The following is a 26,551-nucleotide window of genomic DNA, read 5'->3' on the forward strand; positions in this document are numbered from 1 at the left end:
ATTCTTTCAAACTGTATTATTGAAGTAGAGATCTCGAAGTGGACCGTGTTCCTTTAATTGATGACTGTTTGGTTTGTAGTCTTTAATGTAAATACATGTTGTGGAAAAAATAGATTATTGGTAAAGTCAAATAATTGGGTTTACACATTGTGATGATCCGAGTTTAATGACAGTACATTTATATATTTTTTATGCCCTGTCTTTTTAAGAGCTCAATCAGATTTGGGGTTTTAAGTTATTCATTTCATGGTGTTTAATTCAAGTAAAATGAGCCACAGCACGCTGTCACGTCTGTCTAAGACTATCGTAATGAACTACACTGAAAGTTGCTTCCTGATATGTAAACCAGAGGCTGATTACATCTCCCTCCTGGCCGTGACTGAGCTCTCTCATCCTAGTGACGCTCAGTGGTGTAAACAGAAAGCGTCAGCCTGATGACTCACCCGTCTCCACAAAAATAGCATGTCAGAGATGAATTACTTCTGACAAAATTGAATAGGAATCAAAAGAATGAAAAAAAAAATGAATACATTTCACAAATCATCTATCATGACGGAACAAATTGCATTTTAGTCCTCAGGCACGATTGTTTGTCCTAAATTCAGTGTTTATGTGTTGAAATGGTTTTCCTCAGAATATTTTATTTTTGTATTTTCATTGTAGAAAAAGCACAGACTGTGCTAATAGCATTAACTATGGCTGTGTTCATGGGTGAATAAGGAAAACAAGGCGTGCGGCAGGGTCACTTGTAAAGATTGTTCAGTGGCACACTGACTGCATATTCCTTACACGTCATCCTTTTTTGTAGGCCAGATGTGACCACGTTGAGGAAACAGTGTGGATACACATCGATGTCTCTCTATCCTGATCACCATGCTGCTGTGATAAATCACAGGTACACCCTTGCATCAATCAATTATATAAAGAGCCTTTTTTTCCTATCAGGTTTAGAATCTGACTTCCTTTTGCAACTAGCTCAATCTCCCTCTAGTGGTCATGAAGCAGGATGCAGTTTTAAGGCACTTCCACATTGGCTTGACCCCTTCGCTCATGCAGGTATAGTGAGATATTCTTTTTGACAGGTTTGCATCATGTGTTATTTCACAGGTTGACCACTACACCAAATTGGCTTATTGAACTTACTGGGACCTTACAAGGACAAATACACCTCCCCAGATAAATGAAACGCAGGCATTGATAATGTTCCAGTTTACGCTTCTGTTTTTCTTACTGTGACATCAAGATCTGCTGTGCGTTAGACTTTCAGTACACTAATGTTTTGGTGTTATTTGACATTTCAGATCAGCATTAAATACTCATCAACTGACTAACAGTTGGTTGTTTACTTTTCAAGTCTTTGTGGGTGGCACTTTTCCCAGTATTACAGAGGATGTTGGATAGGCTAATTCCTAGAATGAGTCCTTATCAAAGGAAGAGAGAGCAGTGGAGAAACAATAAACATTTGGGACTTAAAGCACTGTCCTCAACTCATCCCTTTCTCTCTCTCTCTCTCTCTCTCTCTCTCTCTCTCTCTCTCTCTCTCTCTCTCTCTCTCCTCGTCACTCTTCGACACAGGCACAAACACGCGTTGAATCAAAGCCAGCAGTTGTGAGCCAGGGTTCCTGTGTAATGGGTAAACACAAATCAGTGGTCTGACTAAGGTCGCTCACCCTTCATGAATCAACACGGCAGGAGTTGACACACTGATGGAAATGTAATTTCAATTCCTGTTTTGACACTCTTTTTTTTTGAGCCTTTAATTTATATGTTGTGTCTTTTATTCTCGTGATTCCCTGCTGCTCTTTTGTCTGCAGTCCCATCCACATAACCGTGAAGCGCACCCTAAAGGGGGATCGATGACCTGCATTGACCGTGCTGTATTTGCCCTCTGGACCCCAGGACAGTTTGGTAGCACACCAACGCATTACAGAGTCTTTCTCTTCCTGACACCTCAGGGTAGTGTGGAGTCTGCAGACGGGGAGGTCTGGGTGGCTGAATACACTGAAGGATGGCTGTGCCTCGGAAAATGATAACAGGTGGACTGCTGCTCGCTTTGCTGGGATGGGGAGCTGAGGGTCAGGGGAACAGACCTGGTAAGGTATGTTCACCTGCAAAAAACCATCATAAGAAAGCCTTGGATTGGTTGTTAAACATAATGGAGCAGATTTCAGAAGAGAGACAATATGAAGACCGAAAAATCAGTATGAATTTTGTCATTATACAAAGGAAAATATTTATATGAACTAAATGTGTTTTTAAAATAAGGGGAAACCCATTCTAAAGTTTCACAAAAGTTTTAGGAATGACCGAGTTTTTCCTTGATGTTATGTCCGGAACAGATCCCTGAACATTTGGGAATAATTGTCAAAGATTGTAGTGCGTATTATTTATTTTTTTTAAACAGTCTCTGTGACTGTGACGTTTTATCGACTCTACTGTAAATGATGGCGTATAGACACAGCGTGGGTTAGATAGTAAAACTCCCCTGTGTCAACTATCATTGTGTGCAGTTCAGGTGCCAGATGAAGAGGCGTTACTCAGAATGCTCTTTTAAATTTGTTTAGACTTAGAACTTTGTTCTGTTTGTGTGAGGACAAATGATCTCCAAAACATAAGGTGTTTTTTTGAGTTCTGGACCTTTTTTTTTTAATAGACCTGCTGCTATGTCACCAACTCCACCTGGATTTTTCCTCTTTATTTTCTTTTGAGAATGAGTGAAGCCACATATACTTGTAATGACATTGTTGTTTTAGATAGCCTTCATGTATTGAATAAAGCTATCTCTGTTACAAATTGTGTTGGACCACTAACCGATCCATATATCTGACAATATAACTCAAAAGTCGGTGTTCATTGAATATGAATTGTGTAGAGGAAAGAGATGTAATGATTCGTTGTTCAATGAGTACATTGTGAACTCTGTGTCTTCTAAAAAAAAAAAGGTATCAGGCAGCGCAATCCTGTATCTGGGCCAGGAGAGAGACATCTGGAGGCCGCTGATCCACACGACAGCCAACCTCAGTGAGATCAGGAGGTACGTCAGCAGGAGGAAACCGTTACATCATGTCAGCTGAATTTCAAACAGTAAATCAGGCTTAAAAGGCCTTTGCGTATTTGAGGATTGTTTATCCATGACCTGTCTTTCTAATCACATCGATCATATATCCCCTTCATTATACTTTTCGTACGTTTTGTTGGAACCCTGAAATGTAGTGTTTTTACCCCTCTGTCATTAACAAATTATTGGTGGTCAGCATTAAGACTTACATGCAACTCCGGAAAAAGTAATAAGGAAAAACAGATAAATCATCTTTCTTTTCCCTATCAACCTTTGTCCTTTGAATTAAAGCCTGTTTTTCTGTTTTTCTAATATTACAGTATCAAATCATGCTTTCAATTAAGGACGTTTGACGCAGAAGGTGCAATTTTCTATGGAGACACAAAAAACGGGGAGGACTGGTTTGTCTTAGCCCTAAAGGACGGGATACCTCTGATGCAAATCAGCAAAGAAGGGATGCTTGTCAGTGCGATGGGAGGACCCAAGCTTAATGATGGAAAATGGCACACAGTGAGTGTCCGGTGTGGTCTGAAGTTCATGTGAATCAAGTTACAATAACTTGAAATGTAACTGCTTTCAGAAACTCTTTCATTTGTTAGATTTAAGGCTAAACCATGGATTATTTGGCTTCTGTCATAAGTATCATACAGCACACTTGGAATGTGTTGCAATGCAGAAACTTTTAATCTGAATTCTTCTGGTGCCATCTAGCTGGAGGTCAGCAACCAAGGGAGGTTTGTGGTTCTAAAGGTGGACGGCTCCCATGCGCTGGTGGTAGGAATGCAGCCAAAAAAGGAGGAGGAGCCTCTCACAGGTAAACTTCGACTGGCTGTGGGCGGTATCCTGATCGACAGGGGAAAGTTGTTAGTTCAGGTATGTGTCTCACTTTATCTTTGAACAGCAATAGTTTTCATCTCTGCTTGAATGTGTACTTTAAGCAGTAAATACACAGCATAAAGCTTGATGCCGTTTATTTTAATGAAGACAGTTTTTTACTTTACATACTGTACAGAATGTTTATATACAGTATTTATGCTGGTATGGTTTTGTATGATATGGTGTGGTGCGGTATCGTTTGGTATGTGTCATATACTATATGCTCCAGGGTATTTTATGTCATATTGAATCAAGTCTATAGTGTTGTATCATAAAATAAATTAAGTCACATCACAACTAAGGTTAAAATCGTACCCCTTTTCTTAAAATAATAAATACTCAAACTGAAGATACATTGCAAAGATTCCCTCAGAGCTTTCAATGTTTATGGTCCTACGGTATTCAGTTGCTGTTTTGTTTTAGGACTTTAAGTTGAGATTGATTTGTCCTGCATTGCGTTCGGGTTAATCAAGGCTTTAGTTATCATTCCTGCCTCTTCTGTGGTGAATGTCTACCTGTGCCAATGTTAAATGTCAGTTCAAAATTTTTCTTGCATGACCTAATGTCAACATTTAGTCAGCTATTCGTTGTAACAAAACAGATAGTGGGGTCAAGTGCAGGTAACAGTACAATACAAACAGGGTGTCATTGTCCTAAAGATGACCTTAAATTTTTTTTTCTCTGTACTCATCTTCTGCCCCTGTTTTTCCACACGTCTTTATGTATGGTTCATTCCAATAAATTCATTTTTTCCTAAAGTTCGAGCCACAGATGGATGGCTGTGTGCAGGAAGGAAGCTGGCTGAACCTCAGCATTCCCTGGGAGTCAGAGGCCGGGGAGCTCTGGCCTTGTTACCAACATATCCAACCTGGCAGCTACTTCCCTGGCACTGGATTTGCCATTTTTAACACCTCAGGTGGAACTTTTTGCTTGATAATACAAGATTTCTGAGAATCTTTTGAACCCCTTTAACATCATGCATTCTCATGTTGCAATTTCACATATTTTTTTAATCTATATTTTGCTCTAATATTTGTAAGTTATTTGGTTTCCTTCACAGACTTCCCCCTCATGGAAGGTGATGGGGTTAAACTTGAAATAAAGGCAGATTTTACTAAGATGGATGGGACCATTTTTAGCATCAAGGCTCCTGGGCAACCACTCATGCTTGCTTTAGTTGCCAGTAATAACACAAAGGTATGTACAAAGACCAAACATTAGCCAAACTGAATCCCATTTTGCATCTGTATAAAGTTTCTCACGGCTGTCTAAGGAAGATCAATATGATTAATTTCCATTGAGTTAAGGGAATTTGTTTCCTCTGTTATTCTCTTGAATCTGCAGGAGGTCACTCTCAATTTCGGTTCAGATAGATTCAATATGAAAGACACCTTCGAGAGTCTGGCGATAATCTTTAAGATGGACTCAATTCAAATGATTCAACACGGGGATGAATCAAAGATAACCAGGTTCCCCATCCGCCCAATAGACCAACAGGATTATCTGATCTCATGGAGGGAGGGTCACCTTGCCTTGGGTGGGCTCTTAGGTGAGATGAATCGGCCATTATGTGCATTGTGTGTCTTCAGATGAAAGGTCTTTGAAATAGTAATAACAACATTTTAAACATAGACAGTGCTGCTCTTCTTACTCTTTTTCCTTTTGCAGGTGAGGGTGAGGGCAACATTGGCTCCCAGTTTCTGACAGGTTGTCTGGAGAAGATCCAGGTTCAAGGGAGAGATTTGGACCTGGATTCAGCTGTCAAACACGTGTCAATCTCCTCTCACAGTTGTCCAGCATAAACCACAGGAAGTATAAATCAACAATGCATGGAAGATGTTTTTATTGGATGCTTTTAAAGCAATTTAAACACAATGTGTATAAATTACAAAACTGTCAAAATATCATTTTACAAAGCAAAATGTACCCCAATAACAATACATTTTCTTTTAAACTGATTCATTCTGTATTTAAATGTGGTGTTTCTGCCAACTGACAATCTGATGAGTTCATACTAAAAGGTTCATTGGTTTTGCAGTCCAACATAAATCTGAAACATTTAAGAGATTTGTTGTGACCGTGGTACATGGATGTTTATGAATTAAAATATCATTCCTATTAAAATTGTATTAATTGTATTGCTTCATACAGGAAACAGAAGAAACGAATGGACATTGCTCCCTCTAGTGGATTGGGATAGATAACATCGAAAAATGCCATCCGTACTTTCTAACAATTAAAACGTGTAAATGAGCTGTTTTATTTTATTTTCAGTAAAATACAACACTAAGAAGAGCTTTTAAAAATGCACATTGTCAGTAAGTCGAAGGCTTTTTTTGATTTTATCACACGTTTCTAACCTAATCATTACGTTGAGTATACAATATACAATGAGTTGAATTTGGTGTTGCATATCACACAAACATGGGCTACTGTCTACACTTTTATTTTTAAAGCTCAATGAGTGGTATGTATTTTCAATCATGGTACACTAAAGAAGGTTCATTGTTTTAACCTCTTCGTTGACAAAAAGTACGGTGACCCTGAAGACCCAAACATTTAAAAAAAACAACTTGTGCAAAAGTGCAAACAAGATAAGTTTAATATTGTGTGAATATTTACAGGCCGTGGTGTTTACAAAATAATGACCCTGTTCCCTCAAGTTATCATCTAACTTGTGCACATAATATAATTATCTTCTACAAAGAAGATCATTATTTTTCAAAGTTTTTATTTTGTATTACTTTGTGGAACTTTAGGTTCTCCTTAAAAAAATAAAATAAAATAAACACATGTAAAAATGCATGTTGAACATAACAGAGAGGATGACATACTCACTTTGTCTTTTAAGTAAATGGGGGGCTTCATTACATTAGAATGAATGAATCCTTTTTAACTTAGAAGAAATAAGACGAGAAAAAAAAGAAAGTGTCATTGCTTGTAGCCCTTTGGGACAACACAGTCTATTCTCTTTTTCACCAGAGTAAAAGCAAATACAAATATATTCTAACACACATCACATCGATGTGATGAAAAATGCTTTAGACATAAAAAAAACCTAAAATAAAAACATCATAGAAAAAAGCAGACGTAGGAAAGTATGAAGGCTTATGTGTACTTTGAATATAAAACTTCAGTTCAGTTTTAACACTACATTAAAATTAATGTAATAATTCACTCTTAATGATTTTATTTGAGTGATTCGTGTTTAACAGAAAAGGGTGCGGTGCAGTTTGCAGAAATCTGCCGTCTGCCGTAACGCTACTGTCGCAAACACCGACTGTCGTGAACACTGGCCGCCCACTGAAGATGGCGGCGGAGCTGCATCCGCGGAGCGGAAAGCTGATCGGCCTGTCCAACTCGAACCGAACCGCCCGGCGCAACCAGCCAGTCCAGGAGTTCAACCACGGCCTGGTGCTCAGTAAAGAGCCGCTGAGGGACAGGGATGTCTTCACCGTTCGCATCGATAAGAAGGTAAACACCGACAGGCCCGCTGCAGCAGCAGCTGCAGGCTGAGAGCAGCGGGAGTCCGGGAGCAGGTTGACGGGCCGGAGGTCCATCTCTGTCCGCAGGGACGGGGGTCCACACTGTGACAGCGAGGCTGCACAGCTGGTTTGCAGAGCCTGTCAGAGATTAAGTTGGAATAAATAGAGTTAGTAGATGCGTCTCTATATGTGGACATGTTTATACCAAGCTAATGATAAGCTGCTGTTAGCTGTGCTCATCATAGAGAGGGTTGATCTGAAGGCTGTTCTGCAGGGTACGAGTAAGACTATGGGCTTTTTGTTAATTATTAAACTATAAGAGGTAAAGTACGCCTGTTAACGGAGCCCTGTTGTTTTGAAGATCAGCTAACGTGACTGCAGTGGGTTAGTAAACACACTGTGTGCAGCTGTGTGTGTGTGTGTGTGTGTGTGTGTGTAAACCTGCAGACACTGAGCTGCTGTCAGTGGTCACCCTCATGGTGTGATTCACACAATGATACAAACACAACAACGTGTGCTGTAACCTGAGCACGAGGAGGCTCACCAACACACTGAACACACTTTACTTTATAAATCACTCTTATTGGGAAAATAAGCTTTTTCTTGTGTTATTTCTAGAGTAGTTGCCCTCATTTCATATTTTTGACTTGAGTCTTCTGTTAATATCTAATGTACAAAGTGTGATGAATAATATGGAGTAACGTGTTGTGTTCTTGCTCTGTGAACACACTCTTCAGTTTATCTGTGATAGAGAGACGTGTTCACAGTAAAAAGTATTATTCTGATAACTCCAGTAAAGTTGCATTGCATTATTTGTACATTATATTTCCACTCCATATTTCACCTATTCTCTTGAATGTGTAGCTTTTGTTTATCATGACTTGAACACAAGTGCTTATCTCGGCCTTGTTCCTTGTGACTCAGTTCTGTTCATCCTACGTCACCTCCTGTGCACAGTGTTTACGTTTGGATCCGCTATCAGTGTCAGAAGGCTCGTCTGCATCGGCCTCTTAAGTCCTCTCTAAGCCTTCAGACTTACAGACAACAGCGCGGCAGCTTCAGAGAGCGTGTGCTGCTGCGACTGGAGATGTGTACATACTGAGAAAGGAAGCTGCCAACCGAGCTCGACATGGAGCTCCTCGTGTACGTGAATGATTACCCGTTCTCTATGGCGCTCTCAGTCTGATAAGAGCTCTCATAAACAGCCTCGTACTCTGTCGTGACATGCATCGCCTGTCTGAAGATCAATACTTTCCCATCACAGATTGGCATGACTGCCCATCCTGTCTACCGGCCTGCACTAAGCTACATTAGATGTTTCATAACTGAGCGCAGGAGAATGTGAAAATGAAGCGTGTGGACAAACGGTTTACTGAGAAAGGAGCCGACTTTTTGGAGAAAGAGGAAAACACACGTCCCCCTGTTAGCTTGGAGTACAGAACGACAGCATCAGCGTGTCACAAGCAGTGAAACCTGAAACCTCTTTATAAATCAGTGATTCAACAAAAAGCTAATACCAACAGCCACCTCCTTTATGTAAATAAAGCTCAAACATGCTGTGCTATGCTAAAACGACATTCTAAGCATCCATTTATTTACCTTCAACAGTATTAGTAAGAACATGTTTGATTGGTCTCCAGGGATGACAGAGTTTAGAGACACTATGTTTGTTGCACACATGAATAAACCTGCAGGATAGCAAGAAGATGTTGGTTTATAGCAGACGTCCAGTCTCCCTTTTAGATCCACTTTTAAATGTCTGCATTTGAAGGTAGATCACCGGCCGGTGAGATGTAAAAGTGTTCTACAAATGAAGCTGATTCCAGCGCTCACCTCTCCCTTATTCACAGTGAAAACCTTCTCCCTCTGTTCAGTCTTAGTGGAGGCTTCCTATGCCCTGCTTTTTGATGCAATTAATTTTTAATTATATCCAAAAGCTGTCCAATGGTCCTAGTTGGCGTGTTTGACTGTATCCTGCAGTTATGAGAGAGAGAGAGTGTGTGAGAGAGCGAGAGAGAGAGAGAGAGAGAGAGAGAGACTCACTGACTGCCATTACATAAGTGAATGAGCGAAAGGAAAGAGATGTCTGTCTCCTCCACACAGCGACCCGGTCAGGATGAGTTCCTTCTAAATCTGTTAACCCAGATACCCGGGCGTTCGTAGCACACTGACTTACATATCGCCTGCGAGCGAGTCGAGGAGGACACCAGGAGGAGCGGAGAAAAAAACAAATAACAACCTACTTTAAAAAAAAAAAAAAAAAAAAAAAGAGTCTCTTCTGTTTTTTTTCTTCTTCATAATGGAGGTGAGCTGCTGAACAGAACATCCCAGGAGCCGTCTGAGCTTCAATGTTATGCTCAAGGTCACTTCATCAGGGAGGATTTTCTGCCAACTTCCACGAGCGTCCTGTGGAGTACCAGGAGGAGGAGGGGGGGGGGGGAGGTGTCCAAGGATTGAGCTTGAAGTTTTCCGAGTACTTCCGACTCGTTTACCTTTCCTTAAGGAATCCACTGCATGGCTTTTTGTTGGATGTCGTTCTCTAAGGAGGGAGGGAGGGAGGGCAGCCAGCCAGGACATCGCTCCTCAGTTGGATGACGCGGGTCGGTGCCCTCACGTCGGAAAAGCATCTGCTGGGCTGAAGTGTCTTTAAACTGTGACTCTCCACCAGCGGCTCTGACTCTGCTCTGCAGCCGAGCCAAAAAAAAAAAGGAGACAGAATTCACCTCCACCGTGAGATCAATAAAGCATCTCATCATTCCGAGCTTAGTTTTTAGTTTCACGGAAGGAGAAATGGATCTCTGGGATGCGACGGGAGCTGAGTCCAGTGTTGGGCACAAACAGAAGGATCTTTTAACGTGTTCTCCGATTCTGAAGGGGAGATCATGAAGGTGACGCCTTGTTTGCTCTTGTGTGCTCAAGTTTAATCGTCACAGCCGGACCACACCAGCAGTTTGTCTTTTAATGAGAGTGCGTGACGGTGCACGCGATTGGTCGGTTCTTAAGGAGAGAAGCGTTAATGAGAAATAGATTTGTTTGACCCCGGGTTCATTTTTTTTCACACTGTCCTGCCAGATAATAATAGTCACACTTGTGCACTGTTAGACACTCAGTCTTTCCACTACATTTGCCTATCACAGAGCTTTTTTCTCTCTCTCTTTTTTTTTTTTTTTTTGGTCTCTGTGTGTTCGCACCGTCCTGCTGTCTTTTCAAAGGAGCCCTCCCTGAGCTACGTTCTCTGCTGACAGATTGCCTAAAAATAACAAGATGGATCATACAACAAGGCTCACTTTGTTTTCCACTTGATATCGTCCTGCAGTTTTTAGCACAGTGCATCACTCTTTCAACATCACGGCTCAGAGTCACAACTGCTGGCAGACTGCTGATCTTTTTTACCTTTTTCTCTCTTTAAAAAAACCCCCAAAAAACAAAAAAAGGTCATTGAAGTTGATGAATCGTTTTTAGCTTGTGGACATTTTTTTGTGACACATGACTTCATACTGATCAACAACATTGCAGGCAGACAGTCGCTGAAGTCGAATGTTTTTAAAAAAAATAATTCATATGTTTTTTTCCTTCAGGTGAACTCGTGGAGCGGTTCCATAGAGATTGGCGTGACGGCGTTGGACCCCGCGGCGCTGGACTTCCCCAGCAGCGCCACGGGCCTCAAGGGCGGCTCCTGGATCGTGTCGGGCTGCTCGGTGCTACGCGACGGCCGCTCGGTCCTGGAGGAGTACGGCCGCGACCTGGACCAGCTAGCCGAGGGCGACCGGGTGGGCATCCAGCGCAGCTCTCGTGGCGAGCTCCACCTCTGGGTGAACGGACAGGACTGCGGCGCGGCGGCGAGCGGATTGCCGCCCAAGCTGTGGGCGGTGGTGGACCTGTACGGCAAGTGCACTCAAGTGACAGTGGTGAGCTGTGAGCCGCCGTCGCCGTCCGCAGAGAAAGAGACGATAGAACGGGACGAGGAGGTGGAGGATGAGGAGGAGGAGGAAGAGGCGGTGGTGTGCGGCGTGCGGGAGGATACAGGGATCACAGCACTGATGAATGTGGCAGCAATGAATGGAATGATGAACGGAGATGAAGGTGGGAACCTTTCTTTTCTATCAGTGTGGTACCCGTCTGCATTCTGGGATTTGTAGTTTTACACTCTTGCACTCGGTTCTCATTTCAGTGCCTGAGCTTAGTTGCAGTCACAGCAGACCAGACAAGTTCCCCAACAACCTGGAAGCAGACACGGGTAAGAGAATCGTCCCGGGATCAGGTAAAGAACTCATGTGCATCATCTGCTGTACCGACCACTTCCTCTCTTTCTCTTCCTTCAGTTCTAACGGAGCACCAGCTGTTTGACGTGTTCAACAACGCAATAGTTTCTTTTTACCGCTCTGAAGACGAGGGGGGAGGGGAGGATGGAGGAGGAGGAACAGGCAGTAGCGGCGGAGGAGGAAATGCAGGAACCGAGTCTTCTTCTAGAAATGAGAGGGGGAGCAACAGCAGCGGAGGAGGCGCGGTCAACAGCGACAGCGGGACAGGGACGACAGGAGGAGGAGGAGGAGGAGGAGGTAGTAGCAGCGGTGGCGAAGGTGAAAACACAAACAGCAGTCCCGCTGGTAACGGAGGGGTCGGGCAGGGGGTTGTGACGGGCGGGATGACGACAAACGACGCGCTGCTGTTTCACGAAAAGTGCGGCACGCTGATCAAACTGAGCAACAACAACAAGACGGCGGAGCGCCGGCGACCACTGGACGAGTTCAATAACGGCGTGGTGATGACCAACCGGCCGCTCCGACACAACGAGATGTTCGAGGTGCTTCAGGGATACATGTTTATATATATATATATATATATATATGAGTGAAAGACCCGAGGCTAAAGGTTGGCTCACGCATGCATTTGTTCTGTTTTTCAGATTCGTATCGATAAGCTCGTCGACAAGTGGTCGGGATCCATCGAGATCGGAGTGACCACACACAATCCAAACAACCTGGACTATCCTGCAACTATGACTAATCTGCGCTCAGGTAGCACAAATGACCCAACAACAGATAGAAACTTTCAACAGGAGGCCTTCTTAAACTCATTCGGTTTGTGTTGGCGTTAAGGTACAATCATGATGAGCGGCTGCGGGATACTGACCAACGGGAAAGGAACCCGCAGAGAGTACTGCGAGTTCAGCCTCGACGAACTTCAGGTTTGTGCGCGCTCCGCCGCTCCAACAATACGTCCTGTCCTGTCGTCAGCGCGAGGAACTGTGTCTGTGCATGATCTCATTCATTCCCCCCTCTGGTTTACATTCAGGAGGGCGATCACATCGGCTTAATGCGCAAAGCCAGCGGGGCGCTCCATTTCTACATCAACGGAATCGACCAAGGTGAGGCGGCTCATGAGGGGAAAAGAAAACCGCTGCTGGGGAAGCCTGGGCTCGAAGTGGGCAGACATGATGTCACAATAAAAGTGCTTTTATTATTGTTCTGATTATTATTAGGGGGGGTAATGATTTTAGATAAGTGATTGAAAATAACTGTTATAAAAAGAAACTGTTGGTCATAAATGTATGATCCCAAGATCATACATTTCCAAGATAATTGGAAAAGAAGCTCAATATTGGATGAGTCACTGATAGCGTTTGTCTCCACTCTTAATCCTTCCTCTATATTCCAGGGGTCGCGGCAGCCCAGACCCCCGCCGTGGTTTATGGCGTGGTCGACCTCTACGGCATGGCCGTCAAAGTCACCATAGTCCACAACCACAACCACAGCGACCGCCTCAGACGCAACAACGCCATCATGAGGGCTCTGTCCCCGGACGTGGGCCGACCCAGGCCGGCCCTCTCCCTCACACCAGACCCGGAGGGGCCCGACCGCTTACTCTTCCACCACAACTGCGGTCAGAAGGCCGCCATAATCAGTGACGGCAGGACGGCCCTGCGGCCACAGTGAGTCCACTTCCTGTTGTGAATTATGGATTCTTTTCTTCACGTGCTGGATGTTGTTGTTTACTGTAACTGGTCAAACAAGAGGATTCAGATGGATTTTAGTGTGGGTTAGTACTCTGTTAGAGCTCCACCTTCATCTAAGAACTCGATAAGCTTTAAGTTAACGCCTCTTTTTTTTTCCCACAGCGCCACCGACGACTTCAACCACGGCGTGGTGCTGAGCAGGCGGCCGCTGCGCTCCAACGAGGTGTTCCAGGTTCGCATTGACAAGATGGTGGACAAGTGGGCGGGCTCCATCGAAATAGGCGTCACAACGCACAACCCTGCGTACCTGCAGCTGCCCTCGACCATGACCAACCTGCGCTCAGGTAAAACACTCGTTAAAAACCCGCCCGCGTAAAAGTGAGGGCTTCTTTCTGAGGTGTCAGTTGAGTTGATAGTCGGCTGTCCCGCAGGGACCTGGATGATGACGGGGAACGGTGTCATGCACAATGGAACTACAATACTGGACGAGTACGGGCACAACCTGGACCGGCTTAAAGTGAGGGAGATTCCTCGTCTTGTCTCTGAGCTCACAGACACTCTCCCATTTTCACCGTGCAGTCATGTTTGACACGTTTCCCTTCGTGCAGGCGGGTGACACCGTTGGCGTAGTTCGGAAAGAAGATGGCAGCCTCCACTTCTTTGTGAACGGCGTGGCTCAGGGCCCCGCAGCCTGGAACGTCCCTCCCAGCGTGTACGCCGTGGTCGATCTTTACGGCCAGGCTGCTCAGGCCACCATCATGGACGACATGGGTGAGAGAGAAACACAGGTTTCGGTCGGTCCATCAGGAAGCGATATAAGACGGAAGCTTCTAAATGTTCTTCTTCTTCTTCTTCTTCTTCTTCTTCTTCTCAGTCGACCTCCCGCCTCTCCCTGAGGACAGCTCCGAGGGCCCCACAGCCATGTCCCCTGGTAGTCCCTGCTCAGTGGGAGGGGCCAGCACAACCAACGACCTTCGTTTCCACCAGCTGCACGGAACCAACGCCGTCATCACCAACGGGGGGCGCACCGCACTGCGGCAGAACTGCCGCAGCGAGTTCAACGACGCCATCGTCATTTCCAACAGGTGATTTAAAAAATAAAAATAAAAAAAAATAAAAAAGTGTGAAGAAAAGTGAACTTGTTCAGGTGACTTCTGGATCATCACGACTCAATAACTAAGTCACGCTCCTGCAGGTGCCTTCGAGACGGCGAGCTGTTTGAAATCATCATTCAGAAGATGGTGGACCGCTGGTCGGGTTCAATAGAAGCAGGTGAGCTGTTTGTAAACGTGTCAACATGCGAAGCGCGACACAAAAACGTATTTTCACCTGACATGACTGTTGATCGTCACTCTGTCCAGGAGTGACGGCGATCAGGCCAGAGGAGCTGGAGTTTCCCAACACTATGACTGACATCGACTACGACACGTGGATGCTCAGGTACAAGATAAGACTCCGGAGGCTCGTTTGTTGTTCAGCGTCAGAGCCTCAAACCACTTTCTGTCCCGTGGTGGTCATGAGGTCACTCTTTCTACATCTCGAATGTGACGGTGCTTCTCAAAGCCTGTTCGGATACTCAGAGCTGAACACAAGTTTCTTCTCTTTCCGACAGTGGAACAGCCATCATGCAGGATGGCAACACGATGCGCAACAACTACGGTTGTGACCTGGACTCCTTAACCACGGCTTCACGGATTGGCATGATGCGCTCGGCCACTGGAGACCTCCACTACTACATCAATGGCATCGACCAAGGTGTGGCCTGCACCGGTCTGCCACCAGGTAACAAAGAAGTCGTCCAAAGTCACAAATACTCGATACAGATTTGGTTGAATCGGCACCAGCTTGATCATATTTCATTCATTTCTCTCTCTCTCTCTCTTGCTCTCTCTGTCGCTCTCTCTCTCTCTCTCTCTCTCTCTCTCAGAAGTGTTTGCTGTGATAGACTTGTACGGTCAGTGTGTTCAGGTGTCTATCACCAGCTCCTCAGGTCCGCTGGACAACAGTCTCTGTACCAGCAACGTCACTGAGAAGAGCTTCCCCATCCATTCTCCAGGTACACACCAGGGTCCCCGCTCAGGTCTGCAAACTCAAATCAGTACATAACTTTGGTTCTAAGTTCATATAATATTTGCTTTCACTGCTTTAATGAACCATGAAACTAAATCTAATGTATACAATTAATTTAAGTGTTTTTAAAAATAAATAAACAAATCAAAGTGGATATGAAGTATGCTAAATGTCCTTGTGTTCGATTTCTTCTGTGTGTGTGTGTGTGTGCGTGTGTAGTAGCAGGTGTTGCCCATCGGCTCCACAGTAAACACGGTAAGAACGTGCTTCTCCTCGGTGAGGGCTGCCAGGCCGTCAGAGTCGGAGGTTACGCTCACGGCATCGTGTTCAGCGCGAGGGAGCTCAAAGCAGACGAGCTGTTCGAGGTAAATAAAACCGGCTCTCATCTGTGAAACTTCTGCCTCCTCAATAGTGAGATCTGGATATTTATCATTAAACGACACGGGGCTGGATACATGACGAATAGAAGCCGCTTATAGCTCCAAAAATTGCTAATTCACAAAGCATACAGTGCTGATGCAGGGGTCTCCAGCAGGTAACTCAGGAACTACCTGTAGTCCACGGGCAGCTTTTCGGTCGACAGACTGTGTGAATACAAAGAAAAAAATCTGACGTCAGGAAAAGCACTTCTTCCCACTATTAAAAATAAACACAAGTATAGATAATAAAAACAAGTAGCGATTGGCCACTTTAATTTTTTCTGAAGGACCCCTGCTCCTCCCGCTCCGTACAGTTTACTGTTTTGCCGTGAAACGAGGAGAGAAGGCGTCTCTACGCGGAGATGAGCTCCGATGCTCCGAGGTACAGACGATGAGCTAGCAGGGAGGGGGAAACACTTTCAGGGTTTATTTTGTGATCGAAAAGTATTGGAACAAGTTTGAGTGTTTGAGAACGACGCTTCCTCATTGAAGGGAGAAACAAACATGAATCCTTCTTTGTAACATCTCCACACCTCTCCACAGAGAGGAGTCTGTGACAGCCCTGGACTGATTATATTAATAATAGTAATAGAGAGAGATAATATTGTCTGTTTAATACACAGGTCTTTATGGTGTTTAGTAGAATCAATGTAACCGTCTGTGGTTTGTTCGCACTGGTCTGTGTGAATTGATTGGTATTTAAAATTAGTCTTTTCTTTCTTTTCTTTTTTTTGGCATAAGAAGGAGACTATTTTACACTGAATTTCTGAATATTTCCTAATTTACATAAATACAAATGGAACAGGCCCAACCAGGACGTTATGTGCTTGGCAGTGCATTTTTTGTGCTTTTTACCTTTTGCATGTTTTGTGGATTGCATTCAATGCTTTTTCCCCAGTTTGCTTCGAGTTAGCGGTGTCAAATGCAGCGCAGTCCTTTAGTAGATCACGCCCATGGTGTCTGTTTCTCCTCCGTAGCTTGTACTGTTTTTTTTATTTTTTTTTATTATTTCTCTCCTTACTAATCTCTCTCTCTCTCTCTCTCTCTCTCCTTCCTCTGCAGTTGAGGATCGATGAGGTGGACGAGCAGTGGTGTGGTTCGCTGCACATCGGTCTGACTACGCTGTCCCCCCCAGAGCTGCCGTCCTGCCCGCTGTCAGGTCTCTCCCCCTCCCTCCCGCAGCTTCGCACCAAGGTCACCTGGCTGCTCTGCGGCTCCGAAGTCCGTCGCAACGGTGTGCTGCAGCGGCAGAACTACTGCTGCTCACTGGACCGGCTGACGGTGAGCTGTGCTGAGAGCTGAACACATACCTTTTAGATTTCAAATGTCTATATGTCTATAATGGACTGGAGAAAAGATTGCACTCCAATAGTTAATTACTTCTGAATCTTAAATGGATGTGATTTGTTAGGTTGGGAACCGTGTGGGTGTGAAGAGATGCAGTGACGACACAATGCACATCTTCATTGATGGAGAAGACATGGGACCTGCAGCCACTGCAGTATCCAAGGTACACACACATGCATATCGTTACCTCAGTCGACTGCTACATGCGTCCACCAGTACGTCCACTAAGCCCCTCCCCCTGCCTCCTCGCAGAACGTGTTTGCAGTTTTGGACCTGTATGGGCGGATAACGGCAGTGTCCATAGTGAGCTCATCTTTGATGGAGGACATGGACAGCGTGAAGGCCCCCTCGCTGTCCTCGGACAGCTGCAGCGAAGGAGAGGAGGAAAGCACCCCGGTCAGAGAGGTAGGAACCCTCGACGAGAAGAGCGCCCCGGCTTTAAAGAGTCCCGATGTCAAACTGTCGGTGCCACGTCTCCAGGTCGAGGCCGAGCCGTGTGCGCTCGTACCAACCGTCATGGCGTTCCTGGAGAACCACGGCAAAAACATCCAACTGTCCAACCAGAACCTGACAGCAGCCAGAGTGTCAAGCTACAACCAGGGCCTGCTGGTCACCGCCCAGCCTCTAGCTCGCCAGCAGCTTTTCCAGGTAACATTTAATGGCGACTGTGTGTGGAGGCATATCCGCTCAGTGAAGACGTCTTCATCACGTCTCAGAGTGTTTCAGTGGTGACAGCTGCAGTGTCTTCGGTCCTCAGTTTCAGATCGACCGTCTCAACTTGTCCTGGACGTCGTCGCTGTCGTTAGGGGTGATCGGCCACTCACCCGACCGGCTCAACTTCCCCTCCACCGCGTGTTGTCTGAAACGCTCCGCCTGGCTGCTGCAGAGAGACTCGGTCTTCCACAACTCTCTTAAGGTGAAAAAAACAAAAACAAACGGCCTCCTTCATGTTGGAGATGTCCATTGATGTTTTTCTTACATGTGACTATATTATATTTGAATATATGTGAACGTGTTGTCAGAGGCGTCATTGACTCGTTGGTTAGTTTAAAGTAGGGACAGTGCACATTCATGATCATAAACATGTAAAGGGCTCATGTCCATCTTTAGTCCCTGTGTTTTATGACACATCATTGCCCTCATGTCCATACATGTAAAGTGTTGTAATATTGCACACATGCATGCACATAGTTAACCTATATGAGAGTGTTGATTGCTATGATATGGCACTGTAGTGGCATACATGAATGTGACCTGGGTTTGTTCTGAGCCGCACCTCAACATGACCGTTCCAAGCTGCAGAGCTGGAGTGTTCCCCTGCGTGCTATCTCTGAACAACAGACTGGAGATCATCTCGGGGGGGGGGGGGGGGGGGGGGGGGGTACCTCACAGTCGCCGGGCTCTAGGGTTTCTGGGTGAAAAGTCACTGACGGCCTTGTCTTGGGTGTGTTGTTATGTTTTCATGGAAGTGGTCTTAGCCAGTGAAGGACCTGTAGTTGCACTTGTGGAGATTGTTGCAGTGGTGATATGAGACCGGTTTCGTTTGTACAGAGAGTCAACATGTTGAAGGGTTGTTGCTCCTGTAAATGACAAACGGGTTGTACAGTGATCAGTATGCACGATCATCATTGACTCGTTTTAGTCCACTCCTTTCCTTAAAATTCAATCCTGTCTTCCTCTCTGCAGATATGTGAGAACTACGGTCCTAACCTGGACACTTGTCCTGAAGGGACGTTGTTGGGTCTGCTGGTGGATGCCAACAGCTGTCTTCACCTTTACGTCAACGGCATGGACCAGGGTGTGGCAGCGCAGGACATCCCTTCACCCTGCTACCCCTTCATAGATCTCTACGGCCAATGTGAACAGGTCAGATCTACTCCCACAGAGTTTGTTAGACTTAGACTGAACTTTATTAATCCTTTTGGGATGACACCCTCAAGGACATTTAGGTTCCAGCAGCATATACAATAAAATGTAGCAGGTAACAAAAAAAGTAACAATATAAAGAATAAGATGGAAGAAGCAATAAAAAAAAGAAAAAAAGGCTATAGACAATGATTATTATTGCAGTTCCTGCACTTGGTTGAGATAATTGCACATACAATATTATTTGGACCGTTTTCTTATTGTAATATTTCATTGATTAGCTTATCATCAGTATGATCCCAGAAGAAGAAAAACAGGAGAGAAGATTCTTTATAAACATTTATAAAGTTCTGTGTTGGATGGTTCCGTCTTTAAGATGTCAAAGTACAGTCCTCTACGATTCAGTCGAATCCTCAGTGACAACTTCATATTCTTATTTCCTATCCATAATCAGTCCACAAGTCGAACATCTTCTGTCAGCATGTCATCACCTTGGATCAAATCTGTTGCTGATGTTCTGCTCATGGTTGGGTTTTGTTTTATGGCAGGTTACTATAGTTACGAACAACGTGCCAGCTGTGGGGGGAGAAATTGTTGAACCACGATGTCAGGGCGACATGGAGAAGGCAGACATGGTTGACGGTTAGTATCGACTGGCTGCTTGTTGGAAACTTTTCGCAAAGGTTCTTTCAAGTCTTGATTATTATTTTTTAAACCACTTTTTTTCTAAAGGAATCAAAGAGAGTGTGTGCTGGACGCCCCCTCCAGAGGTCAACCCCAACAAGACCTGTGAGTACCAGGCTCTGTGCTCGCGCTTCAAGGACCTGCTCACGCTACCAGGTGAGTCTTACCAAAGTCTTCTCTGCCTCCAATCCCATATCACGTCCCGGTGTAACGATGATCTTTGTTTTTCTCCGCTTCGTCTATCAGATGGATATTTTAACGAAGACGCTAAGTACAACCTGTGCTACTGTGAGTCCTGCCACAAGCTCCGGGGTGACGAGGCTTATTATAAGAGAGGAGAGCCACCCCGGGACTACGCCTTGCCCTTCGGCTGGTGCCGCTTCGCCCTCAGGTGAGATGACCTCACAGTTAGATAAATGATAGAGCTGTGAGGTGTGGAACCATATCTGTCGTAATGTTTTCAGAGGGACTACAGCTTTAAAGAGGACATATTATCCCCCCCTTTTTCAAACAGTCCCCCTGTGGTCTAAGTGAAACATCTGTAATGTGCTTCGGTCAAAATATAACATGACTCAAGCACCAGAGGAGGTTTGTGACCCTGTAGAAACCAGCTCTCTCTAAACACTCTTTTGGTGTCTGTCTCTTTAAATACAATGACCTCCCCCCGTAGACGTCGCTGCTCTGGAGAGAGAGTAAAGATGGCAGACTTGCACAAAAGTTTTACTCTAGGCTGGAGGTGGAGACACCAGGAGAGAGGAGGGTATTTATTTACCAGAATCCAACTTGTGCTTTCTCAAACTGAGAAAGTTTGAAATGGATTGATTTTCTCTGTTTGGTAAGACTGAAGCAGACCGCAAACAAAGGGCTGGGTGTATTTATTTTAAATTGTGTGGGTCGATAGACACTCGGGTCTTCCAAATAAATGTTCAAAAACACTGTAAAAGTGTTTTTTTCTTGATGTCCCCTTTAAACTCGCACAGCTCTGTGGTGAAAATGTACCTCTTTGATTTCATCTTTTGATGCAGGATCAAGCCCCACTGTGAGGTTGCCAACGCACTGAAGAAGTGGCATATAGCTTACCACGGCACCAGTGTAGGAGCCCTGCGACGGACTCTCGACCACAGTCAGCTGCTGGCCGGTAGGACAGCTCATTTTACACACACTCTGTATCGCTGAGGTTGAGGGAGTGTTCTTTAGAAGTCTCCGAAACATTATAACCGAAGCGATCTAGAAAACGTGTTTTCTTAATTCTCACTGCATAGCTCGTGCTGCTTGTGTGAGAGATTTTAACCACTGACTTTTGAAATGCTTCTTAAAGTAGAAGCATCAGCAAAAAAAAAAGCTCTGTTGATGTGATTTTGTTGTAGCAGGAACGTCGTCCATCTTCTCAGTGTCCCCGGTAAAAGCGGAGGGACCCAATGGCTACAGTGAGCCTGAAGAGAACAGCGCCCCTGGCAGGGAGGTTCCCAGAGTGCGGCTCTCCCCCACCATGCGTTACTCCGGCATGGAGATCTTTGCTCCTAAAGTGCAGTAAGTTTTCCTCTTTTATTTTTTAGCGCTAACAAAATAACCTCAAGTAAATGTCGAACATACTGACTTGTAGTTCTTCTTCCCCTGCTGCAGATTTCAGGACCCCCGTTCTCACCGCTGCCATCAGGCCCAGGTGGGATTCCAGGTGTGTGTGCGTCCCGGCTCCTACAAAGTGGGACCCCAGACGCTTGGCAACAGCGAGCCTCTGGATCCTCGCTTCAGCAACTCGGAGATCGAGTGGATCACAAAGGAGGAGGGCGGCACGCTCCTCTACGGACTGCTCATCCGGGTCGAGTGAACAGGGCGGTAAGGGAGAGGCATTCGGGTGGAAGTGAGGAGAATCCGTGTAGGTACTCCTTGTACTTTTAATAAAACTGACAACCAAATCCAACCCCTGCCTTGAGCTAGAGACTCCTTTGGAATACAGCTGTTCCTGCTGTGGATTGTTGACAATTCAGCGTTATTGATTTAGTTTTGTTTATTTTCAGTTGTTTGCTCTTGGACTATTTTAGTTGCCGGGGATACGGCGGTTTCAAAGAAGAACAGACACTGCCTGCACTTTATGTTTTGGACATTCGTGGGTGATTTTTAAACTTACTTCATATCGACGTGTGAGACATTCGCTACATTTAGTATTTTTTCTGGTTTTGTTGTCTTTAATTTTTCTTCCCTCACCCTCACAAGCTTTCTTATTTTGCCCCTAATTTCGAGGCGCTTACTTTGACAGTTCTCACCTTTTCTTCTCCGGTCAGTGTTATATTTTGGGAGGAGTTTTCCCCCTGCCAGCCTGCACGTCAAACATTTGTCACCTAAAAAGACTGAAACTCGGATCAAAAAAAGAAAAAGAGTGACAATGTTTTAAGAAATATTTAAATAGAAACAGAAAGACATTTGAATCTGAGAATGAACCCAAGAGTGTCTTTGTGATTGTGACTTGAGGGGAATATTTTAAAACTGGAGGAAGAAAAAAAAAATGTTTACACATGTACCGATGTATGTTGCTCTCCTCTACGTGTCTCCACATTAGCAGTCTCGCTACTTTCTCAGTCCTCTTTCTATTTCTGTTTTTGGCCTAGCATCATTTTTGTCTCGTCCTGTCAGATCGGAATCATTCACAGGCTTTTACACTGTGGAGTAAAACTGGAAGAACTAACAGAAAGGTTGACAACATCCTTTCATCAAGCTAAAAGTTTGTTTGGAGATAATAAATAACGTGTTTTGTACCAGCCAGGCAAAGGAGAAAAAGGAGAAGATATGTGTGATATGCTAATTAGCTTCCAGAATAACGATGCTATTAATGTCTGTATGTTAACTATGACGCTACCGCTAGAAGCAGCATGCTAACTAAGCGTAGCAGAGATTCAAGGGAAAAAAAGGAGAAACAGGCAGCCGGACTGTGTAATAGGTAACAAATCCACCATCGCAAACTCACAGAGAAAAACGCTGTGTAAAAAAAAAAAACCTGAAGCGTACAAATGACATTTCAGCGTTTTAGATGAGGCCGGTTACAAATAGAGAAATGATTGCAGTTGCCTGGCAACAAATCAAGTCTCATTAAAGGAAGTGACCTCACGTTTTTATGCAAGAACTTGTTTAGTTATTGCTACGGAGACGCCGAAAGTAAGGTTTGGGACAAGGGTTGTTAACCGCTTTGTAGCCTGTGGTTACTCCTAAACTATCGGTCTCCTTTGTCTGGTTGTTCAACAGTTTTATTCTCAATAAGAATTATCTGGATTTTGAAACATCAGTGTTTTGCTATCCAGTTCAGGTAATCCAGTATATGTTTGTCTTGTTCTTCCAAAGAAAAACCAGATTGGATAAACCATGAAGAAACAGAATCTAAAAGATGAAGAAATCTGGACTACCAGTGCTATGAACAGGACTAACTATAACATACTTTGTCAACCGGGATGCACAAATCCACACAAACCTCATAACTGCTTTCAGTATTTTATGCTTAATATTGAAAGGCATTTGGTGAGATATTTTAAAGGATAAACTCCCTGCTTCTCCTTTTTTCCCCACAACCCTAAAGTCAGAAATACAAGAGCAACAGATTTGGGAAGTATAAACATAATGATAAAATGTTGTTTTTACTCACTGAAAATATCAGCTGATACATCAAAAGATGGTTACATTTTGTAATCCAGACCTCTGCTTGGATCAAAATAATCCTGGTTTGGTTTAAATCCAAACTACACAAACGGGAGGTTTCATATGGATTACCTGATCTCATTATATTTTTTATTTTTTCCCTTATTGTTCTATATTGAACTACTGGTTTTCAAGATCCAATCAGGTTACTTTTGAATAGGGCCCTGGCTGTAACTTCATTTGAGCTCATTTCTAGTTGAGGAAACTCAAGCATGAAAATTGAAGGTGGTCATATGGACTGGAAACACTTTTTTTTAGGGGTTATCCACATGACTTTATTTTGCTGTCTTGCTGCCACTATATCGTCAACTGTTGAACCATTCACACCTCCAATCTGATCAATCCATCCTTCTCGTCTGACTGCGTTTACCTTGTTGGACCTCCAGAGATCTGCAGTCCCATGCTCCATGCTGGTGTTTACATGTTGAATGTTATTGATTAGGGCTCTGCAGTCCTTTTTTTTTTTTTTTTTCCAACTCACATCATTGATTTACATTTGACCATTATTTTTTTTTACACAAGGGTTTTATTTAATTTCAAACATCCACCTGATGTTGATTGTATATGAACAGCTTTCCAAAGTGTTCCATCTTTTACAGCGTTCTCGGTCCTGTTGCCAATCAGTTTAACCCGCTAAAGAAGAAAGCCCACGAGTCATCCTAAAGGCACGTTTTGAAGAGTCTAACTCAAAAATGAATATAACAGAAGTTTAGTCACCTTCTACGAGCAGCTGTGATCTGACTGATCGAAGATCTTCGGGGTCTGGCAAAGGAAAAACTTCCAATCAAAAATGTGAAAAAAATAGTTTATGGGTTGTTTTACGGCCCTTTGCTGCTTTGTACAATTTAATTTGTATAATTTTCTTTTTTTTTGTGTGTTCTATATTTTGCGTTGTACAGGCTGTTACATAACAAATCATATCTTCCTGATTTATAAAAAATGAAAATAAATTGACAGACAGTATGCACAGAAGGATGGATACATTGTGGGTTTTTAGGGTGATACGGGCTGTAAAAAAAGTGCCATGAAGAAAAGACAAGTTCTACTGGTGTTTTCGGTTCCTTTCTTTTTACATTTTTATTTAGATAGGAAAAAAAGTCTGTTCACTGACATGTTATTGCAGTGTTGCAAACTCAGTCAATCACACCTTTTGTAAAATGCTGTTGACTAATTACTCATTAAGGCCAATAGTGAGTCGTTTTCATAGCTTTTACAGAAATGGTGGCTGCTTTGAGGGCAGCTCTTTCCTGCTATGGAAATACAGACACTGAAACAGCACAAGACACAACTAGCCAAAGGTTCAACAACTGAAAAAAAAAAAAAAAGACAATTTACTGGTTTTTCTTTCTCACAAACTCATAATGATGCTTTAACTCTAATTCAAATACATTAATCACAAGTGACAGATCTGTTGTTGGGTTGCATAGTTTGTTTTGTTTTCTAATCTGTCGGCATCTTTAAAGAGTAATCTGCACCAGTTAAGATTTTAAAATTGGACCCTGAGTTTTGTTTGAATGTCCCCTTTATTTAGAGCTGTCACTATCGTCCCAAGCTTGTACTTGAGCTTAAAACCAGAAACAGTTATGTGGCTAAATAAAGTATAGAGTACTAAAGTAATGTAAATGTGGCTAGTAGAACAGCTAGCTTCATCTAGTTTGAATTTAGAAATACATCAATGGCTAATCTAAATCTCACACATGAGTTTTTATGATATCTGGTTTGTTTTATCTGTACATGAAAACCATAAGATGAGAAGAGAACTTATTGACTGAAACCTGGATGTACATTTTTTCAACCGGACTCATGTGGCTTTTATTCTCAGAAGCGGGGCAGCACTGGTTGGATTAGTGTTTCAGTCGGGCGTCTCATCTACAAGAAGTTAAAATCCTCAAAACAGGTGGTGTGGGTTGTATTCCTACCCATGTCATTCCTCACTCCCTGTCCCATAGGTTTACTACTCTATCTACAATATAAAGGAATAACAGCCCAAACAATAAATCTAAAAAAAATAATAATAATAAATAGGCCTTTGCTACAAAATATCAGTAACAACACATCGAGTACATGTACCAACCAAACCAGGTATGTTTCTGTGGGACGGGAGGTCAAACTTTAAGCAGCAGTGCGTGAAAAAATCTTCAGTCTGAGAGGAAAAAACCCTCTGAGTGAGCTCTTGAGAGAGAAATGGACAAAGGCGCTGTCAAAGTTTGGTTCAGCTTCAATCATATATACAGCTTAACTTCCACACACACACACACTCTTCCAAATATGCCTGAAACCAACAACAAAAAAAGAATCTGACACAGTTTTTAAAAAAATAGCGAAAAGTTCTTTGTACACTTACACAACAACTGTTGACATGTTCCCAAACCCGGACAAACAGCATTCACTTCCAAACAAAAGCATCAAGCTACAGTGGGTGCTTTTATAAAAATGCATGGTCACAGTAGTTCAAAGAAAATGGCTCCTTTTCAAAATAAATAGTTTAACAACCGTCATTACAAACTAACTTCCACGTCTTTTGTTTCATTACAATAAAAAAAAAAAAAAGTCAAGATAGTCGACTACAGCAGCTGTTTTAGCTCCCAGCTCCGACAGAAAGGTTGGGGGGGGGGTTACAGACAGTTGAAGGTAAAAAAAAAAACCCTCTCCTGAGCCCACAAATGCACACACACACACACACACACACACACACACACACACAGACAGACACAGACACACACACGGGGCCTTTTTCAAACCAAACCCTACACCCTCTCTGTGACGGAGTGCAGCTGAATGAAGTCCCCTTCATCCAGGTGTAGGTAGAAGTACAGCGGCAGGCTTTGGGAAACAGGAAGTGTGTGTGTTACCGTCAACGGCATACTTTAACTTGTATCAATAACATAATGTTAATTTATTGTAATTTCATCCAACAGGTTGCATTAAATGAATGCACAGACAAGCATAATATTGATGGACATCAGAGCAGCAAAACGATTATTTTTTGTTGTAGCCTAAATTAAGTTTTTATTGAGATTTTACAAAAACATCAAAAGTAGAAAAATAAGTAATAAATATGAACAGTGAGAAATTGTCTGCAGCATGATTTCATATTCTGTAGTTT

The 26,551-nt window shown here is 43.6% G+C and overlaps 2 protein-coding genes across 5 annotated transcripts; both read left to right on the forward strand.

Moving 5' to 3' along the window:
- The first annotated feature begins 52 nt into the window (after positions 1 to 52).
- shbg (sex hormone-binding globulin) lies at positions 53 to 6,187 on the forward strand. The gene is made up of 10 exons (XM_079370836.1): positions 53 to 1,056; positions 1,576 to 1,714; positions 1,815 to 2,098; positions 2,943 to 3,034; positions 3,379 to 3,568; positions 3,770 to 3,931; positions 4,694 to 4,850; positions 4,995 to 5,131; positions 5,279 to 5,483; positions 5,603 to 6,187. The coding sequence occupies exons 3-10, from the start codon at positions 2,009 to 2,011 to the stop codon at positions 5,734 to 5,736; spliced, it is 1,167 nt and encodes a 388-aa protein (XP_079226962.1). The 5' UTR covers positions 53 to 1,056; positions 1,576 to 1,714; positions 1,815 to 2,008; the 3' UTR covers positions 5,737 to 6,187.
- Positions 6,188 to 7,183: 996 nt separating this feature from the next.
- Positions 7,184 to 25,457, forward strand: neurl4 (neuralized E3 ubiquitin protein ligase 4). Of its 4 annotated transcripts, XM_079370830.1 has the most exons (29): positions 7,186 to 7,408; positions 10,998 to 11,502; positions 11,591 to 11,656; positions 11,742 to 12,223; positions 12,326 to 12,437; positions 12,519 to 12,607; positions 12,715 to 12,787; positions 13,078 to 13,351; positions 13,538 to 13,719; positions 13,807 to 13,892; positions 13,984 to 14,146; positions 14,250 to 14,460; positions 14,571 to 14,647; positions 14,737 to 14,815; positions 14,988 to 15,157; positions 15,303 to 15,431; positions 15,665 to 15,810; positions 16,927 to 17,145; positions 17,276 to 17,374; positions 17,464 to 17,616; positions 17,692 to 17,859; positions 17,969 to 18,127; positions 18,898 to 19,077; positions 19,626 to 19,719; positions 19,810 to 19,917; positions 20,008 to 20,152; positions 20,787 to 20,899; positions 21,132 to 21,291; positions 21,385 to 25,457. In XM_079370830.1, the coding sequence occupies exons 1-29, from the start codon at positions 7,244 to 7,246 to the stop codon at positions 21,587 to 21,589; spliced, it is 4,812 nt and encodes a 1,603-aa protein (XP_079226956.1). In that variant the 5' UTR covers positions 7,186 to 7,243; the 3' UTR covers positions 21,590 to 25,457. The 4 variants fall into 4 exon arrangements, with proteins under 4 accessions (XP_079226954.1, XP_079226957.1, XP_079226955.1 ...); XM_079370828.1 differs by having other exon boundaries at positions 7,184 to 7,408; positions 15,303 to 15,455; positions 19,810 to 20,152; XM_079370831.1 differs by having other exon boundaries at positions 7,184 to 7,408; positions 17,464 to 17,859.
- The last annotated feature ends 1,094 nt before the right edge of the window (positions 25,458 to 26,551 follow it).

The sequence above is a fragment of the Symphodus melops genome (assembly GCF_947650265.1).
Source record: "Symphodus melops genome assembly, chromosome: 20".
Taxonomy (NCBI): domain Eukaryota; kingdom Metazoa; phylum Chordata; class Actinopteri; order Labriformes; family Labridae; genus Symphodus; species Symphodus melops.

What these genes read in the sequence shown, in the direction of transcription:
- shbg (XM_079370836.1), top strand. Translation starts at nt 2,009, where the DNA reads ATGGCTGTGCCTCGGAAAATGATAACAGGTGGACTGCTGCTCGCTTTG. An exon ending in AGGGGAACAGACCTGGTAAG is followed by an intron (nt 2,099 to 2,942) that starts GTATGTTCACCT and finishes AAAAAAAAAAAG; the next exon opens with GTATCAGGCAGCGCAATCCT. An exon ending in AACCTCAGTGAGATCAGGAG is followed by an intron (nt 3,035 to 3,378) that starts GTACGTCAGCAG and finishes CTAATATTACAG; the next exon opens with TATCAAATCATGCTTTCAAT.
- neurl4 (XM_079370828.1), top strand. Translation starts at nt 7,244, where the DNA reads ATGGCGGCGGAGCTGCATCCGCGGAGCGGAAAGCTGATCGGCCTGTCC. An exon ending in TACGACACGTGGATGCTCAG is followed by an intron (nt 14,816 to 14,987) that starts GTACAAGATAAG and finishes TCTTTCCGACAG; the next exon opens with TGGAACAGCCATCATGCAGG. An exon ending in TCTACGGCCAATGTGAACAG is followed by an intron (nt 19,078 to 19,625) that starts GTCAGATCTACT and finishes GTTTTATGGCAG; the next exon opens with GTTACTATAGTTACGAACAA.